Source organism: Rhinolophus sinicus, chromosome 15 (assembly GCF_057876585.1).
Source record: "Rhinolophus sinicus isolate RSI-liver-muscle chromosome 15, RSI-T2T, whole genome shotgun sequence".
NCBI lineage: Eukaryota > Metazoa > Chordata > Mammalia > Chiroptera > Rhinolophidae > Rhinolophus > Rhinolophus sinicus.
In genome coordinates, this window is record NC_142515.1 from 115,356,864 (window position 1) to 115,369,833 (window position 12,970).

The 12,970-nt window shown below is 44.0% G+C and overlaps 1 protein-coding gene across 9 annotated transcripts in view; it reads left to right on the forward strand.

Moving 5' to 3' along the window:
* Positions 1 to 4,201: 4,201 nt before the first annotated feature.
* Positions 4,202 to 12,970, forward strand: part of ZNF827 (zinc finger protein 827) — a 153,105-nt gene continuing 144,336 nt past the window's right edge. For 8 of the 9 annotated variants that reach the window (XM_074338471.2, XM_088792581.1, XM_088792579.1 and 5 more), the window contains exon 1: positions 4,202 to 4,875. In XM_074338471.2, coding sequence (XP_074194572.2) covers positions 4,833 to 4,875 — 43 coding nt within the window. In that variant the 5' untranslated portion in view covers positions 4,202 to 4,832. The remainder of the gene's footprint in view (positions 4,876 to 12,970) is intronic. The other variant, XM_074338464.2, reaches the window with a different exon arrangement.

Here is a 12,970-nt window from a genome sequence, read left to right on the forward strand (position 1 = left end):
TGTAGGGATCTCATAAGGGATCTCAATCAGAGGAGCAGTCTTGAGGCACACAAAATCAACTCTCAGCTCCTGAAGCTAAATGGGTTTCATTTTATGACAAGTGTAATCATACTTACAATTGGATTCCAAGACCTCTAGTAAAACACCCATAGAAGTTCTGTTTTCTCCTTAACTGAATTTCAGTTAATGTCTAGGGCAGTGGTTCTCAAACCTTTTGGAATCAGGACTCCTTCATACTCTCAAAAGTTACTGAGGGCCCCAAAGTACTTTTATTTATGCGAATTATGTCTTGATATATCCTACATTCCATGTTAACGCTGTGAAATTTAAAAAACAGCTATTTATTAATTCATATGTAAACAACAATAATAAAAACAATACAAGTTAACACATTCTTATGAAAAATAATCGTATTTTTTGAAACAAAAGAAATTTAATGAGAAGAGTGGCATTTTTTTTTACCTTTCTGCAGAGCTTTATAATGTCTGGCTTACTAGGAAAAGTTAGATTCTCATATCTGCTTCTGCATTCAATCAGTTGTGATATGTTGCTTTTGCTAAAGACATAGATGAAGAAAATCAAGCCACACACAGATATGTAGTAGGAGGTAGGAAGGAGTATTTTAATAACCTTTTCAGATAATTATGGATACTCTTCTTTGACACTACACCAAAACTTGCTGAGTGGGAGCTTCTTAAAAGTTTCTGACACGTGGAATCTGAGATCATATCTATGAACTTTTTATATTCTTACATTAAAATCTATTAGTCTGTCTTGTACTTTGAATGGACCTTTTCCTACAGCACGATTTTGTAATATGATGCATTGATCATTTGGAAAAGACTGGTTCCCTGAGTTACACAGTCCTTCCAAAATGTTGACACAATATCAGAAAGTCACATTCGTTCATATCACTATGAATCTCATCAGAAAATTCTTTCAGTCTTAGGAAGCTGTTAAGCTCATAGTGATGGATACAAGTTACCTAAAGTTCTAGTTTTCATCTGTAACTGCAAATATTGTCATTGCCAAAAATACTATGCATTGTTTTTCTTGAAGTTACAGGCTCAGTTCATTCATTTTTTTGAGAAATACCCAAGTCTGAGGAACCAGTTTGTCAGTCATTCTTTCAAGTAAAAATAATATTCCATGAAAAAAGCAGCTATATCAAACTATCTCGCAAATGATCTTCCTTGAGACAACTGATGGGCTTCAGCACACAGCTGGAATACATTATATGTACCTACCGTTTTGCCACAAAGAATATTTAAAAGTCTTGTCCTCTAGGGTGTAGATTTAATAAAGTTAATATTTTTTTTACTGCTTCATCAAGGACATTCTTAATGAAACTTTTTTTTTTTTTTTTTTTTTTTTTTCCCTCTAAATGCTTGGAGGTGAAGAGAATGACTACTAGTACATTTTGGTGCCACTGTCTTGATTCAAGCTAAGATGCCAGCATTTTATTCCCATTGCTTTTGCATCATCAGTGTAAATGTCAACACAGATAAAAGGGCAATAACATCTTAGTGCTATTATGAAAATAGTTTTGACCTCAAGGACCCCTCTGCCCACCACATGCCATCCTAGGGGCAGTGCTCCCTCTGGCTACCTACCCTTAGCAATACTTGGGCTAGGATAGAATTTACTCCTGTAAGAGTGAGTGTTTATGAAACATCTTCTTAGAATGCACAATTTTGAGAAAATCTAATTTAATTTCACATTTGAGAGGTGATGAAGATGGGGGTGAAGAGTATTATAATTATTAAGATAAAACATGTTTTTAAAAGCTTGGGCTGTGGAGATGAATCACATAGAATATTCCAATGTGATGATTGTAGTCAACAATAATCTAAGTTAATTGTTCATGGGTACATGCATCCAAAAGGCACATGTTCCCCAAATTATTCATTCATTTGATTTTGAAATCCACTGTGGCAACCTCCAGTTATTTATCTTCCTAATATTTTAGGTTAGTCTAACATTAAAATTAGTTTGTGTTCCCTGAACATATAGCAATTGAGGGTGAGGCACTAGTGCCCTTGAAGTGTGCTTTGTAGTGGAGAAATAACAAGCTGAGATTTAAACAGAAATTGTTCTGCCCTTATTCTCATTTTCTATTGTTGCGTACTAGTTCAAATGATTTTGGGAAAGAAGTAGAGGTATGAATAAACTCAATTTAATAATGCTTTTGGCTGTTGATAGAACACCTATATAATTAGAAGTTGACAGCATTTGCCTGCATGCCTTTGAAAGGTTGCAGGAAATGTACTCTACTTTGAGGAAAGGCCTAAAGTGTGTTTTCAATTATAGTGTACTAAGCATTGTAAAGAGTCATAGCAATTCAGGAAAAGGTGGTGGTGTGTCTATGCAGAGCAATAGCCCTCCACATCCTAGCCAAAGGTTCCGAGACAGCAGTGGTGAAGTGTTGTGTCCATTCTGTTCACCCTGTGTTAGGTTTAAAGATCCTCTACACTCTGGGCAATGAGTCTACTTGGAATGGGTGGGCTCTGATATATCATTCATATATTAATTTCAAGTCCAACCCTACTGACAGTAGACAAAGTCATGGCAAGTTGAGTTTGATCTGAGTTGAAATATAGTTTTTATATCAAATTAATTGTAACACAGGGAAACTACCAGTTACTTAAGCCAACACTCAAGGAAGAATTGGTTTCGGAAGATGTTCCATTTTAAACTTGATTGCTCTCTGTTTTGGTTTTAGATTTGAATTCAAGCAGGTGTTTCAAAACCTGCTTCAGATAGCATTGCGTGTCACTGGGAAGCTAGATCTTTCAGGGGAGTTGGCAGGTAGGGTGTCATCTTGAGATTTAATTATCAATAAAAAACATCTTTTGGGAGATTCAACACTCTTTAAGCTCCTTTAATAAAAGTGTGCAATATAAAGCCTTACTGTTATTTTTAAAGGGATACAGAGGGATTTTACCCCCATGGCTGTCTTGAATACCACTTGAGTTGTGAGAATTAAGTCAGAATCTCAAAGAAACATTAGCTACCACGTAAGCTGATAGAGTGTCATTTTAATGTTTGTATCTTCACCGTGCCTCCACCTTTTTTGATGAAAAAGTCTATTTTAAAACTGGTTAGAAAATATTTAACATAATAAGATGATGAGTCAGTTTTTAAAAAGCTAAAACGGGAAGATGTAGTTAAATAATGCACCTTTTTATTTTTTAGCTACAGCTGACTCATGACATATAATGTATTCTGCTTAAGCTCAAAGTTTCCTCTTACAAAGAGAGTTTTATGAAACAACTCTTCTTCAGACCATTTTCACTTCAATTACAGTAGCAGGTTTTGGAGTTTAAATCATTAACAACCTCTGAGTGAACTTTTATCCAAATGACTCCAAGTCACAAAGAGAACAGTCCTCTTTCACCAAGTACCTTTTGTGCTAGAGTGAGACCCATCCTTTTCTATTTCCCCCCTTTATGTCTCTCTTTGAAGAAAGATGTGTGATTTCTAAAGTAAGGAAAGTATGTATATAAGTTAATGAAAACTGCCATATTGGGCTTATAATGCAAACTGTAATTGCTTCAATGTAAGCTTCATATACCTGCATTATAGCTGGGAAAAAAGTAAATTTCAGAAGTCAAGATCCTTGTGTGCACTGTAGGAGTATCAAGTAGCAGTTAAATCAACCATCAGGGGTGACCTAATCTTATTTCCCCCCCTTTGTCAAGGAGCTGTAATTTTCATTTAGGCAGCATTTTTCAGTTTTAACTCCACTGGACACTCCCAAACTGGGCACTTATTATATCAGCCTCCTTATTGATTTCACCATATGTTATCTTTTTATTAAAAAAATATTTTTTATTGGAATGTTTTTGGAGAGTGGGTGGGAGACTGTAATCTCCACACACTTAAGGTGATGGGGTAAGAGTCATTCTTTTAGGGACAAAAGCCTGAAGAATTTTATACAGAAGAAAATGTAGTTTAATAAACAAAAGAAAAGTTATGAGAAAAATCTATTTCCTTTTTAAAAGTCAGTGAGAATAACGAACTAATCGTTGTTTAAACAGTGGGAAAAACTTTACCCCCCCCCCCCCCAGATTTGGCGAATAGCGGGATAAATTTGAAGAACTCCATCCCACCCCCGCTCATGCGCCCCCCATTCTTTCCAGACCTAGAGGCTGCAAATCCCAGGCTGAGTCCGCCCTGGGAGCCTTAGGGCACCTTCCTCTTAGCTCTGCGTGTGTGTGTGTGTGTGTGTGTGTGTGTGTGTGTGTGTGTGTGTCTAGCTCTCGCTCTTTCCCTCAGTCTGTGCCTCTGTGTGTGAGAGAGAGAGCGAGAGAGCGAGAGAGAGAGAGAGAAAGAGAGAGAGCGCGAGAGGAGAGAGAGCGAGAGAGCGAGAGCGAGAGAGCGAGCTGTGAGCTGTGCTGCCGCCGCCGCTGCCCTTTGATCCCGACATTAGTGTTAGGGGCTCGGAGACACAGAGCGCGGCCATAGACACCGCCGCACCGGCACTCATTTATTTATACCTCCCATCACACACGCGAGCATAGGACACACACACACTCACACCTATTAGATCCGTTTCCATTGAAGAATATTACGCTCGGGGGACAAGCCAGGTGCACGACCAAAATTTAAAAAAAAAAAAAGGAAAAAAGAAAGAAAAGAAGAAAACCCCTCTCTTCTGGCTCCAGGAAACAAGCTTCAACCCATTGCACACACCGGAGAGAAGGGGTTTCCCCCTGCCCGCCCGCCCCCCAACTACCTCCCCGCTCCTACCAGTGTCTGCCTCTCTGCCCCCACGGGGGTTTATTTGATCTCACATTAACCAAGGAGGAGAATGTGAGAAAAGGGGGAAAATGCCCAGGAGGAAGCAGGAGCAGCCCAAGCGCCTTCCCTCACGTAAGTCATCCCTTCTCCACCTCCTCTCGTGCCATTTTCTCGCCCTCCCTCTCCTCTTTCCCCTCCGCAGCCTCCTCCGTTGTTTTCTGCATTAGTTTAGGGTTACAGAGGTGAAACTGACAAAGACACAGCCCGGGTTACTCCTCGTTTAGGTCTATGCTGAGGCAGCCATGTTGGTGATGATCAGCCCCGTGCCCTTTCTATTCTCTCTCTCTTTTTCTTTCTTTCTCTCACCCCCCCTCTTTTTTTTTCCTTGAGATCGGGCTTTCCCCCCCTTTCCTTCCCCCTCCCCCTCCTCACTCCGGGTTGCTGGGGGGAGGGGGCAAGAGGAGGGAAGAGGGGAGTAGTGTGGATGCCAGCGTTTTTTTTTTTTTTTAAATCGGGGGTGTGGGGGGAGGTGGGAGAGGTTGGAATCTTAAAAAAAAAAAAAATCCTTGCGGATCCCAGTGCCTGAGGGTGCGGGGGTCGGGGCGCGCGGAGGACTGGGGGCCTTGACATGGCGTTTGGGGGTGTCGGGGCGAGGGAGCGCGGCCGCCTGCCGGGTACAGGATCCAGGGAGAGGTCCGTCTCCGGCTAAAGGTTGCGCCGGGGTTGGTCGGCCCCGGAGCCGCCGGCGGCCGCGGCGGCGGCGGCAGGAGCAGGAGGAGGCGGAGGTGGAGGCGGCGGCGGAGGAGGGGAGTCGGGGGCGGGCGAGGCGGGAGCGGCTGGGGAGGGTGTGGGGCACCGCACACAAACACGGGTACACACGCGCCGCGGGGCGGCTGCTCCCGAGGCGAGGGGGCGCGCCGGGGCGCGGGGCAGCCGGGCGGGGGGCGAGGCCGGGCAGCGGCGGGCGGATGTGGGGTGCGGGAGCTGCGCCGAGGCGGAGGCAGGAGGCAGGGCGGCTCGCGGCGCGCGAGGTCCCTGCAGAGCTGAGGGGAGGGAGGAGCAGGGCTCCTGGCCGCAATAAAATGCGGGGTCAGTCGGAGCACACGGAGCCAGGCGAGACTCGGGCGCTCAGACCCCCCTCCCTGGCGAGCCTGAGCAGAGTCCAGGACTAAAGTGCATCACAGCCGTCCCCGGCTGCAGCCACACACACCAACTGGAGACACATACCCGCCGGCACGGCCCGGTCCCCTACCCCTCCTCCACCCGCGCCCCCGGTCCCTCTCCGCCCTCCCTCCGGCTTTTCTTTGCGAGACTCCTAACTTTTCCCCCACTCCCTCTCCAGCTCTACCCCCCCACCCCCAATCTTTCTCCGCTTTGAGTGTTCTGAGATGCTGCTAAAGCTAAAAGTGAAGGAGAAAGAAGCGACTAAAAATATCCCCCGGGGCCGCCCGGCTCCTTGAATGCAGGGAGGAGGGGGCAGGGGAGAAGGCGTGGGGCGGGGTGACGGGGAGGAGGGGACGCTGGAGGCGCCGGAGGGAGGGGTCGGGGGAGACGGAGGGTCAATTTCTCTTCACTCCCCCCGCATTGCTCCCTTCTTGGGGCGGTTTGGCGCTGCTCGGAGCCCGATCCTGCAAAACCCGGGCTGGGGGCGGGAGCGGAACCGGAGCGCCCGCCCGCCGGGGTGTCAGGCCGACGTGGTCGGTCACCTGAAGTTCACGGAGGGTGGGGGAAGGGTTAAGGTTATGGTGTCTCGGGCTCGGGTTGTATGTGAGCGTGTGCGTTTCCGCTGCAGACAGGCAGCGCGATCGATCTCCCCCTCGCGAAATATCTGTGGCGGTGCCTGCCCGGGGGCCGGGCAGGGGGCGCGTGTGGCTCGGGCTGGGCGCCCTCGCTGCTCCGTGTCACCCGGGCCGCGGCCAAAGTGGCGAGCAAGGGCACTTGCAGGGAGCCCTCTCCGCAAACATTCCTCTTTCTTTTCCCCTTCCCGGTACGCAGGAGTCGACGCACAGGGCTAGGGTTGTGCTTTTTTTCCCTTCCTTAAAAAAAAAAAAAAAAATGCCCCTGTGCAGTCCTTTCTTCGCCTGCCCGCTAGAGGTTCCGAGGATAATATCACATATGTAATATATATGCACATAAAATCACTCGCAGGCGGCTGCGTGTGTAGGGAAATTTTGTGTGGGTAAAGAGAGGCGGTGGAGTCGGGGAGAGCGAGTTGGGAGGCTCCGCGCTGCGATTCACAGAAAACTCGCAGCAGTTGGTGGCAGAGTGTGTGCGTGCACATGGCCGGCCAGCCACAGTTCCCAGCTCTTTTCGGGGGCGTGTGGGGGGAGGGAGAGAAGGCAGGAATCCTGGCGGGGTCGGGGGGAGGCTTGCCCTACTCGGACAAAATGGGCTTCAGTGTTCTCTGCGAACTTGCCCTTAGATGGCAACTTTGGGAGCCCATAAGCTTGTGTGCGAAAAGCAGGCGGTGAGGTTATTTGGTCATTTTCCTTTCTTCTCGTCTCCCTCTGCTTAAAAAAAAAACACACAAAAAAAACGTTGGCGGGGTTAGAGGCAGGGTAGGAGAGGAGAAGGGTTTTATCTGTTTCGGCTTTGATGGAGATGGACTGCCTCCCCTCCGGTTGTGTGTAGCGCTGTCGGGCAGCTGCAGCCTGCCCTGCTGGTGACCTTGACCCTGACCTCGTGCGACTACCCTCTCTGTCTGAGAGGAAATTCAGGCTCCATTTTAGCTCGCGTACTTGGTGGACCTCTCCTGCGCGCTGGTGCCTGGTGATTAAGTTATATTTTGAGAGTGTGTTCTCCCACCCTGTTCTCTAATTGAATGCTGTTATGCAGTCACTTAAAAAAAATCAGCTCTCTCTTCTAGTCGCATAAAGCCACTTTTACTGAAGTAAGAAGCAATTACCTTTGGAAACACTGTAAATGTCCCTCCAGTTTTTAAAGGGAAGCCTAATTTCAGAAGCTTTGCCACTTACCTTTGCATTGAATGGATTTTTGTGGATGTGTGCTGCCTGTTCTAAGCATGGTTTACAAATGTTTTATAAGCAATTTGCATTGGGACTAAGCAATTTCTGGGCAGATTGTGTATTTTGCAATTCAGATGCAGAAACCCAAGGCTTGCTAAGTGGTGAGTGAGTCTTGAAGAAACTTGCAGTGGTATGGAGATGTAACAAATATTGACTTTGGTAAAATTAGTGGTAATTGGTATTTAATGTAGAATATAATTGTAGTCCTAAGTCCTAGTTTTAATGCTAAATTCTTTGTTATTTGTTTGCTTCTGTGTGGGGGAAAGAATTTTGTTTCCCTAGAGAACAGTTTTGTGTTAAAGTTAAAAAATATAGCTAGTCTGGGGATTAAAATTGCCCTGATAGAAGTCGTCCTAGGGTTTTAAGAAATTATCTAGGGGCAGATTTAAAATTTGACTCTAAAAGGAGTGGTGTGTGTAATTTGGGGGGTAGGGAAGGTCGGAGGGGGAATGAGGTGGGGAAAATTGCTTTTGAAACCCAAGAGCCCTTCTGAGGAAACACAAAGATGGTTAACAGCCACTATCGATATAAGGTTTTAAGACTCTAGAGAACCTATAAACACACATTTAAGAAGCTCACATTAGAATACCAAAAAAAAAAAAAAAAGAAAGAAAGAAACTTGTGAAAACTGAATCTATAGAAAATTTGGGATGCTTTCCACTTAGTCTTCGGTGTCCTGTCGTCGTCTCCCCGCCCCCCCACATTGTCTGTGCACCTCCCATAAATAATTGCTACTAATAGGCTCTTTCTATGTGTTGAATCTCGTTTTCTGCTATTAAATATAATACTAGTCAGGTACAGTGTGGATGTGCGCAGACCACAGGCCTCCCACTCTGCAGCACAGACACCAGGGAACCTGGAAGTTCCACCCTTGAGTAGATTAGTCCTGGAAATCCAGACTAGCACTTGGTATTATCTGATATCAAGTCTGGGGTGAGCCTCGGCCCCTGGCACAGAGTCCCAGCAATTCCCCAGGCTGGGCTTCGGCCTGCTAAGGTTTCCTAGCTCCTTCTGTTCAACTAGACACCCATGGGACTGTTCAGAACTGAATTAGCTTTGGGGATGGGCAAGCCTTTAACCTGACACTACTAACCTAAGCATTAGATTTCTGACTTAAAATTCTACGCAGTCATTTCCTCCTGGGCCTCTGAAGTGTGTGTGTGTGTGTGTGTGTGTGTGTGTGTGGTGCATGTACAGGGGGGGAAAAAAGGCCTCTCCTGTAGAGTTGAATGGTGATCTTATTGGCTACAAATCAAAAAGAAGTTCTATAGTAGCTTTTGGAGGGGAACTCCAACAAAGGTTGTTAAACCTAAATTATTTTTGAGAAGTGGCTTTAAAAATTATTACTTAAAGCCTTTATTTCTTGGCCTAGAGCAATCATTATCATTTTGGGATTTAAGTATGATTGCTGCTGCTGTTGATGGCTTTTACAAAAGTTCTTTCCATTAACAAGGTCCAATACCATGTTCAAAACAAACAAAAAATGTCCTAGAGGTCCTTGGAGTTATACCATGTGCTTATCTTTAGCAGAATCCCAAACTGCATCGCTTAAAAATGTCAGCCTAAGAAAGAGGAAGAGGGGGAAACTGATACTGTCTGTGACTGTTGGCCAGACCTGGGGCTCAGCCCTTGAACATTATTACATCGAGGATTTGAGGAGGGGAAGGGTAAGAAAAGGGCTTTCTCCTGTGTTTGTTGCATCTGTGAGTCCTTTTTCCAGTGGTGCCATCAGCACTTTTAAGATTTCCTCATTAGCTTCAGCTTACCTAGAAACGTGTATGAGTTTAGATCCTCTTTTATTTATCACTCGAAATCTGCCTGTTCCCAAGGGGGAGCACAAAGGAAAAGTTAAGAAAACAGTTGTTTTGTTATTCTAGTCTTTTCATTGTTTACTCAGTTGTAGGTCAAGACCAGAACAGGTTATTGTGATCTTCATGAACAGAACTTAAAAAAATTCTCTCTTGCTGTCTAGTAAAATTGGGAAGTAAAATGACTGACAAGCAACAGAATCCCTTAGTTTTATATTTTGAAGAGTCTTTATGTGTCTGTTGAAAGAGAAAGGGGAGGAGACTTAACTCTTTCCTCCACTTATTTTTATTAGTTTCTTTTTCCAGTGATGAGGCAATACCTCCTGACTGTGACAGGAGCCACAGGGAAAAAATTTAGAGTCTGAACTAGTAAAATATTTCACTGCTCCTGTCACCCACAGCTAATGATTCTGAGGTACACGTAGCAGGAGAGGCTGATACTGGGCAATAATGGCTATTTGTTCTCCTAAAAGAAATCCATATATTCTTAATACGGTAAGTAGGGTCCACTGAGCTTTCCTGTTAAAATAAGAAAGATAGCTCAAAATCACATTCCTTCTAATGCTTCAAAATAGTTTCTAATAAAAAAATTGATTTTTAATTTATCTACGTGCTGCCATTTTGCCCTGGGGATGACACAGCTGGTGTGAGTTGACAAGCCTCCTGCACAAAGTGTTAATAAATCATGCTGGAGAAGTATAAACTGGACAGCTTTCAGCCAGGGTTAGAGCTCATTGTGCATTTGAAGTTTTAGAGTCTTTGAATGGCCTCTGTTCGGAGAGTTCCAAGAGAGGTGTGGAAAATCTCTGTCTCCCGAGGCTTATAAAATTAGATAGACAAAGGCTGGGGAAACACGCAAGGGACAGTGTTGTATTGGTGGAGTAACCAGGCAGGCTTCTTGTGGGGTCAAAAGTTGGTTTAAAATACAAGGAGTCCTATTAACATCAAGATGTCCTTGTAGGAAAGATTGGATTAGAAATGTAGGGTGCCCGGCTAGGTTGCTAAACTGTTTCGTAATCCCAGTAGTTTGGGTTCAGATCGTGTCTGGATGAGTTTAGTTTCATCAAAGGGAAAAACTCATCCAGTGTCACTGACTCTGATCATTTATATGCAAAGTGGTATTTTTGGACTCAAAAATGACAAGGTATGAAAGAAATGATGGTGGAGCCCAAGTTGCCAGTGTGAAAAGCTTCCTGTTTCAGTGTCTGGTCAGTAGTGCTGTCTGTGAAAGCTAAAGGGCAGTTTATTCCTGAGAGTAGTTTAATACAGTGTATCCCTCAGGCTTCCTTGCCTGTTGCCCTGTCCCTCCTCCATTCTTCCTTTTAAAATAGTTCCTGGAGTATTAGGATAGGACAGAAAAACAAACAGGATAGGCTGGAGCTGATCTCCATTCTGAATGATGGATTAGTAATTTTCTATAATTTAATCAGACTGATCGCAGAATGAGCTAATGAGAGTATGACCTACAAAATAGGACTTTTGGGGGCATTAAATGCTTTCTAGCTTAAGGTTTTTACAAGACCACGGGCTCTGTGGTGAAAGAATAGATTTTCAGTTTTCTCTTATCGAAAAGAAATCCAGACCAGGCCTCGTTATGGTAAGACATGTGGGTTTTCTTTCATCAGATTTCATTACTATTCTGGCTTAGTTAAGGTACTGTTGAATCACATTTTAGAGCTATAGCTTGTAAATGAAGATGTTGGGTCCTGTTGCTGATGTATTCTTTTCTGTTTCCTGGTTTGCTAGGTGTAGCTCAGTAATTCATACCATCTAGGGCCAAGTGTACAAAATACTTTCTAGTTCGTGGTAGCTGAAATGCCCTTTGTCATATTTCCTAAGAAACCAATGTGCAAAGCACACACAGACCTTAGACTAGAAAGAATATTTGATGGGCTGAAAAGTTTCTAGCTGCTTTCTCCGCTTCTGTTGAGGAGCAAGTTTTGTATTTCTGTCTTCTGTCTGTAAATTATATTTTTATGACCTTAGAGGATAGTGTGTGACTAGGTGCTGAGGTAGGGGCCTCTTAGATGAGTCTTGTGGTTCCCCAAGGACCTACCTTGGAATAGAATTGTTATAGTTATAGGTAGTTTCATAAATTAAAATCAGGTTTGGATTGCTACTGGTCTTTAGCTGCTTGGGTGCATATTGCTGTTTATTTTATAAAAGTCAGCTTCACTGGGTGTACACACACACACACACACACACACACACACACACACCCTGAGGCTGCACTGTAGCTAATTTTATAAAATGTACAGTGATACACGCCCACGGTGTGAGATCAGCATATGGCCTTTAGCAACTCTGCTTTTCACAGACAGACCTAGGGTTATATTAAATGCAGCAGATTCTGTGTGCCTAAAAAGGATATTGTTTCCAGCCACCCATTCCCTTCTTATTAAAAAACAAGCTCCACCACTAAAGTTCTCTTTCTAGAGTTCTTAAATGACTAAGGCTTAGGTAGTCTGCTTCTGTTTTTAAGACAGTCCAAATTCAGCCAAGTTTTATCTACCAGCAAGGAAGAAACACGTGGACCTTTTCTGAGGCTTGGTCCTGAAAAGGCTGACCTTGAAATAATGTCTATTTCTCTTTCTCCCTTTCTTTTAATTTCTGCATGGGTCCAGAAAGTGGTTAGAACCCATTAGAAGCGTGGTGTGAAGGAAAAAAGACAAGGGCTGAGAGAGAGATTCGAGCTCATGGTGAACTGTTTGGAGTGCACTGAAGAAGTTGGCTTTCAAAGGAGACCAGAGAAGGTCAGGGGGGGAAATAGTCTTTTACGTGACCAGCAGCGCTCTGCTTATCTGAGCTTTTGAAACAAACTACTGTACTTGTGGAAGGCGACAGATTTTTCTAAAGTTATAGTGTGCTGGTGTCCTAAGTTGTCTAGTGGTGTATTTTTAAAAGCTTTCGTTGTTATTTTGTAATAAGAGGGAGAAAATTATAATGTGACTTTGCCCTCTTTTCACTATGTCAACTGTATATGGCCTGACTTAGGTAAAATCAGAGACGCACATGCTTTTTGAGTTCATAGCATAGTGGTCAAGTGTACAGACTCTGGAGTCAGGTTGTTCAGATCCCAGCTCTGCCACTAACTAGCTGTGTGACCTTGAGCAAGTTATTTAACTTCCCTGTCCTCCGTTTTCCTCGTCTTTTGATAGTGATGATAGTCCCCATATCATAAAGTTTTTGTAAGGATTAATTGAATACTTATATAAATAACAATATTACACACACACACACACACATGCCTAATTAGTAGTGCTTGCTGCATTGAAAGAGCACACGGAGAATTAGCTATTATTAAGTATATGAAATAGGTTTCCATTTGCTTTCATTGTGATTATACTAATGGCATTTCTGACCCAGAACTTTTTGGTGATTACTGTGTTTTTA